The sequence below is a fragment of the Procambarus clarkii genome, chromosome 47, assembly GCF_040958095.1.
Source record: "Procambarus clarkii isolate CNS0578487 chromosome 47, FALCON_Pclarkii_2.0, whole genome shotgun sequence".
In the NCBI taxonomy this organism is placed as follows: domain Eukaryota; kingdom Metazoa; phylum Arthropoda; class Malacostraca; order Decapoda; family Cambaridae; genus Procambarus; species Procambarus clarkii.
Genome location: NC_091196.1, coordinates 19,359,269 through 19,366,172, shown reverse-complemented (window position 1 = coordinate 19,366,172; position 6,904 = coordinate 19,359,269). Strand labels below are relative to the sequence as shown.

The following is a 6,904-nucleotide window of genomic DNA, read 5'->3' as shown; positions in this document are numbered from 1 at the left end:
GCTACATTACTCTGCAGCAGCTTGACGACGAAAGGGACCTGGGGGTCAAAATCCACAATTCACTGAAAGTGGTACAACAGGTAGGAACAGCACTAAAAGAAGCTAACCAAACCCCGAGGAGTAATCAAGCGTACGTTTGAAATTAAGGGAAATAATGTGGTGATTTAATTGTATAGTGTGCCCCCACTTGGACTACTGTAAACAAACATGGAGACCTCATCTTCAGAAGGACATAGCTGCTTTGGAGAAAGTACAACGCCGGGCGACAAAAATAATTGGAGAGCTAAGTCAAGCCGTACCAGGAACGGTTAGGGCATGGCAATCCTCCGAGTTTCTTATCTTCTCTCGCAGCTTGGCATCATTAGCAAACATGTCCATATAATTCTGTATTCCTGATTGATTGATTAATGAGGATTAGGCCATCACAGAGATGGCACGGGGATGAATAGTCCGTAATCAGTTTTCCTTCTCGTAGATCGTTTAAATATAGAATATAGACAAGGAACATAACCTCTTGTGTGTCTTGTCTATTTTTTTCACTCTGCCTCCATCTCTTACCACAAAATCAGAAAAGAAGCTACAAATCTTGAACGCCTAGTTATTTCCCCCGAATAATATAGTATAATAAAGGCCAGAAAGGTAGAAAACAGTAAGGAGGAGCCCCCCAGGGCCGCGTTCTGGCTCCCTCGCGGGGTTTGTTTACACGACCAGCAGTATTGGAACGCCAGTGACAGTCGTCAACAGTGAACAGGTGTACACGGGATGATGTCACCTCGGGAGACTCGCCCACGTTTTGGTGGCCAGGCCGGGCTCTGGTGAAGCCCCTATGACTTGATGGATTACACAATACAAGAGGAATGAAGCAGAGGGCAGCCAGGGGACGCGGGAGAGGAGAATGAGCACAGAGGTGAGTTTTTAACGCGAGTGGCCCACGGGTAGCAGCGGGGGATGGGTGGTCACGGAGTACCACAGTACCTGTCTCTATGGCCTCCCATACATTGGTCTAGCCTCCCTGCTGCTCTAGCCTCCAGGCAGAGGCCTATTTAGGGTTTTAAGTATGCCTATACAGGTGGTAAATTATTGTTATTGGTCGTCGGGTAAACCTTTATACACAGGTGAGATCCGTGCGTAGGCAGGCCGAGAAAGTTTCACTTTTGGTGTTAGCCTTAATACTGTGTTTGTTCCTGGTGTGGGTCGCTGACTGGGGGAATATATCTTCAGTATATGTATATCTTGAGTGTTATTGTATATTTAGTTGTAAAGACCGTGTTTATATCCTTCTAAGAAATATTCCCACGGATCGTTTCTTGTCACCCATCGGAATCTCCAGTTTCAGTCATCTTATTATTGAATGTAAACATTTTCCACGTTTATCTGGACGGTGTTTCAATTAATGTTTGTAGAGAACAATTGGAAATTAATTTTATTGAGTTGTTCACTTTGTTGTCTATTCCTAAAATAGCGATCACCATTACTGCTTACTACTAACGTACCTATGGACAGACTAATTTTATTATTGAACATTTGGCTGCTGATTCTGCCATCTTTACTTACCCTGACACCCGAAATAAAAACTTGTGTGCTGTAGGCTTATATGTTTAAATAAATCATATTTACAAGTCTATTCATAGATATCAACCAGTTATATGTTTGTTTTTCATGGTGTGGGGGTTGTGGGAGCTGGCAAGTAATGGGTTAATACATTTATAGTTAACAAATATGGGCATCACATTATAATACACGAGTGACCTTTATGTATCCATCTTCAGTCGTGGTATATGAGTGACCCTTATGTATCCATCTTCAGTCTTGGAGTATGAGTGACCCTTATGTATCCATCTTCAGTCGTGGAGTATGAGTGACCCTTATGTATCCATCTTCAGTCGTGGTACAGGAGGGAGCCTCATGTCCCCATTTTCTGTTATGGTGCAGGAGTAACCCTTATGTCCCTATCGTATGTTGTATGTGAGTGACCGTTATGGCCCATATCCTATCATATTTCGGGTTTGAGGCTTGTGATCCCATCTTCTATCACCATTCTATTCAAACTAATGTTAACGTGCAATGCATTTATTTTGAGCAGGAATTGTGATGCAGGGAATTTTTAGACATAACGAATTATGATCAATTGTTTTAAGAAGTTTGATAAAATGAAACTTGTTTATATGTATGAGAGAAAATGTGTCTTTCCGTGGTTGGAGACCAGACGTTTGAGGCTAGCCTCACTCAACTTTGCAAGGGGAAAGGTCTGGGGTACGGAACGGACTTAGCCTGGTGGATATCGCCAAAATTCAAGAGGGAGCAATGTGCCAGGGTCACAATCTGATCCCCCACGACGATTTTTGAGACTAATATATATATATATATATATATATATATATATATATATATATATATATATATATATATATATATATATAGTGTGTGTGTGTGTGTATATCACGAAAATAAACACGTGATTAAAAATGTGACAGTGGAGGAAAATTGAAACAGGAATTTCCTTAAGTACTTTCGTATATTAATACGAAAGTATTAATATACGAAATATAGACTCCTATTAATATACGAAATATAGACTCCTTCTGAAGATGTATTAATATATGAAAGTACTTAAGGAAATCCCTGTTTCAATTTTCCTCCGTGGTCTGACACTGTCATATATATATATATATATATATATATATATATATATATATATATATATATATATATATATATATATATATATATAATATATATATATATATAATATATATATATATATAATATATATATATATAATATATATATATATATAATATATATATATATATATATATAAAATACAACATACAACATTGCTGTATGTTGTATTATATTATATATATATAATAACTCAGTATATAGGCAAGACAACAACGTCTCTCTCTAGGCATTTAACAATGCACAAACAACAGGGCTCTATCAAGGAACATATTATCGCCACACACAACGAGTCGGTCACCAGGGATATTTTGACGAGCAACACCGAAATAATTGATAGATACAATGGCAATAGAAGATTAGACATCAGTGAAGCGCTGCATATCAAGACATCCAGACCAGCCATCAATAACCAACTATAATACACAGTTACACTCTACCCACTTCAAGACCCCTGCAGAAGCTGGACCGAATGACCCTACAACAGGAACGGAAGCAACCAGAAGAACATAAACTGCCAACATGTCACACTCTTAATTTACTGCCCTATTATATAAGACCCCATTAATACCCCATGTATGTCATTCATCCATGTCACCTACCACCTCACCATTAGAAGATATAATCAAGAATTGATGGCTTTGGCAAGCATTGGTGGTTCATACAAGGATTGGTAGCTTATTAGGCATTAATGACTCATGGATTGGTAGATTATACAGGTATTGGTAGTTTGGGAAAGATTGTGGATTGGGCAAGGGTTGATGGTTTGAACAGGGATTGGTAGCTGAACCAGCATTAGTAGCTTGAGGAAGTATTGGCTCGTTGATCAAGTATTGCTGGCTGGTATAAAAATGGATGACAAATGTTTGTATTATTCATCTCCTTTGAAGAAATGCTTTTTAATCATAACATCGTGGAATTGCAGTGTTGCAACTAGTCAGGAGACGTCGATTGCAGTTAAGGTTATTTCTGTACTTCCGGAAAGTGGGGACAGCAGCATTGTTATTTCAATAGTTATGTATTCTTGGTTTTGTTTGATTTAATTCATAAGAATTAGCGCAGTAGGGTTAAATTGCTTTCGTTGGTAGTTTTATGTTGTTAGGATCTTGCAACCCGTTCTCACACTTTCGTATAGTCAATATTGACTTATTAAATACGTGCATATGTGACATACTAATTTATCGTGAATATTTTAGTTTACCTTGAAAAACTTCATAGAAAACACCGACCATACCTAACCTTCTTAGTATGCTAAGCATCTTATTGCTTCATAATTACAATTATTACTTAACCTATTACAGGTATAGGTTAAGCAATAATTGTAATTACGAAGCAATAAAATGCTTATCTTAACATACTAAGAAGGTTAGGTGAGGTTGGTGTTTTCTATGAAGCTTTTCAAGGTAAACTAAAATATTCACAATAAATTAGTATGTCACATATGCACTTATTTAATAAGTCAATATTGACTGTAAGAAAGTGTGAGAACGTGTTGCATCTTTATACGGTATTCACAAAGCAGTCTTGAACTTTGTTCAGCCCGTCGTTACAACGTCAGAAAAATGATGTACCAAATTGGCCGATCCTAACAGAGTACCCACGAGTAGAGAATGTGACTGCCCTTCAGTTTTGCGAACCGCACTGATTTATAATAGATGTTGACCAGACCAGACACTAGAAGGTGAAGGGACGACGACGTTTCGGTCCGTTCTGGACCATTCTCAAGTTGATTGTCGACTTAAGAATGGTCCAGGACGGACCGAAACGTCGTCGTCCCTTCACCTTCTAGTGTGTGGTCTGGTCAACATACTTTAGCCACGTTATTGTGACTCATCGCCTGCTTATAATAGATCATATTTTGGCTGTTGGGTAATTATCCGTCAAAATGCGATGCACTAGTCGAGAGGACAGGTGGTTTAGATACGAGCCGTGATCCAGGGCTCATTGTTGTTTGTTGTTTCCCATTGTTGAGGCAGAAGGCTTATCGAGGTCCCTCTCGCTAGGCCAACAACGACTGACCTTCCTCGTTGGCCTTTAAGCTAAGCAATTTACATTTGTACCGAGCTGTTAGCCTGTTACATTACAGTGTTCACGTGACTATCCTGTACCACACGCGTCTGCAATCAGAGCTTTAATATACCAATGTGCTTTAATATACTTACTATTCTCTCTCATCTCATTTTTTTTCTTGCAATGTATTTATCATTTTATTAATTCTGCTAGAATTTACCTACTTAAAATTATCTGTTAGATTAAGGACCTGCCCGAAACGCTGCGCGTACTAGTGGCTTTACAAGATTGTAAATACTATGCTTTGTATCCTCACAAACCCACTGTACCTTCTTGTATATAAATAAATAAATGTTGTGAGCGGCGACAGAGAGGTTACACTCATACACCACCTCTAGGACCCTCACTTGGGGGCCTTGGCTGAGGTGCTTGCTTGTATATCGTTGCCAGTAAAACATTTTGACATTTTTTGAATATCTGTGATAAGAGTTATCTGTAAATTGTATAACGTTTTCCCATTCCATCAATGATACAGGGCTTGCGAATAGTTTTTTTCAATATTTTTGCTGGTAGTGTTGACTTTTGGTGAGGTCTACCCGGAAACATTGGTCGTGTACACATGACATTTTAAAGTGCTTTGAATTATTGCAGGTTGTGATGGCAGTAGTTCAAACATGGATGAGATGAGGGATGTGTTCCGGTTATACATGTTCATCTTTATAAAATCTTAAAAGAGGTTAATGAGGCCCTTATCTATTACCGAAGCTCAGCTAGACCGAGAGAAGGAGGGAGAGAGGAGAATGACGACTGCATTAGTGAGGGGTCAGCTATACTGAGGGAGGAGCCAAGGTTTATTTATTTATTTATATACAAAAAGGTACATTGGGTTAAGAGAGAATACAAAGCACAGTATTTACAATCTTGTAAAGCCACTAGTACGCGCAGCGTTTCGGGCAGGTCCTTAATCTAACAGATAATTTTAAGTAGGTAAATTCTAGCAGAATTAATAAAATGATAACAGATACATTACAAGAAAAAAATGAGATGAGAGAGAATAGTAAGTATATTAAAGCACATTGGTATATTAAAGCTCTGATTGATTACATTGACAACTTGATTGGTAATTTAAACAAGATTAATAGACACCTTACAGAAGATTGATAGATACCTATGATTACCAAGGTATTACCAAGGCTCGGCTAGCCGAGGGAGGGAGGAACCAAGATGACTGTATTAACCCAAAAAAACAACAATACAATTAGGATTTACAATAGCAGGATGCTTGGGGGAATACTCGTGTACCCCCTCTCTCCCCTTGCCTATTGTGGTAACATCCGCACCCGATGGCTTAGTGCTGCCAGTACGAAGGTGCTGGTCATAGTGACGGTGTCTCGCCAGAAGGGGCCGTGTCCTGCGGATTTCAATACCTGGAAACGACCTGTTAATGTTGCGTCAACATATAATAACTCTTTCTACTGTGCGGACGGATCATCTTCCAAACATGTTATGTGAGGATGGCTCGCGAGATATGCTGTGGATATGGCAGTCCGCCCTCGGTGTGTATTGTCCTAAAACCTTGTGCATGTCGAGTTTGCTCACAGTGTCAATAACAAGGATAGTGTCCCAGAAAACTTGAAGTCATAGAAAACTGTCAGGTATCATAGAAAACTGGCAGGTATCATAGAAAACTGTCAAATACCATAGAAAACTGCCAGGTATCAAAGAAAACTGTCAAATATCATAGAAAACTACCAGATATCATAGAAAACTGTCAAATATCATAGAAAACTGTCAGGTATCATAGAAAACTGGCAGGTATCATAGAAAACTGTCAAATATCATAGGAAACTGTCAAATATCATAGGAAACTGTCAAATATCATAGAAAACTGTCAGGTATCATAGAAAACTGGCAGGTATCATAGGAAACTGTCAAATATCATAGAAAACTGTCAGGTATCATAGAAAACTGGCAGGTATCATAGAAAACTGCCAGGTATCATAGAAAACTGTCAGATATCATAGAAAACTGTCAGGTATCATAGAAAACTGCCAGGTATCATAGAAAACTGTCAGATATCATAGAAAACTGTCAGGTATCATAGAAAACTGGCAAGCATCATAGAAAACTGCCAGGTATCATAGAAAACTGCCAGGTATCATAGAAAACTGCCAGGTATCATAGAAAACTGCCAGGTATCATAGAAAACTGT

At 38.6% G+C, this 6,904-nt stretch overlaps 1 protein-coding gene across 2 annotated transcripts in view; it reads left to right on the top strand.

The window, feature by feature from the left end:
- The first annotated feature begins 744 nt into the window (after positions 1–744).
- Rgl (Ral guanine nucleotide dissociation stimulator-like) overlaps positions 745–6,904 on the top strand; it is a 144,394-nt gene continuing 138,234 nt past the window's right edge. For both annotated transcript variants that reach the window (XM_045749774.2, XM_045749772.2), the window contains exon 1: positions 745–907. In XM_045749774.2, coding sequence (XP_045605730.1) covers positions 896–907 — 12 coding nt within the window. In that variant the 5' untranslated portion in view covers positions 745–895. The remainder of the gene's footprint in view (positions 908–6,904) is intronic.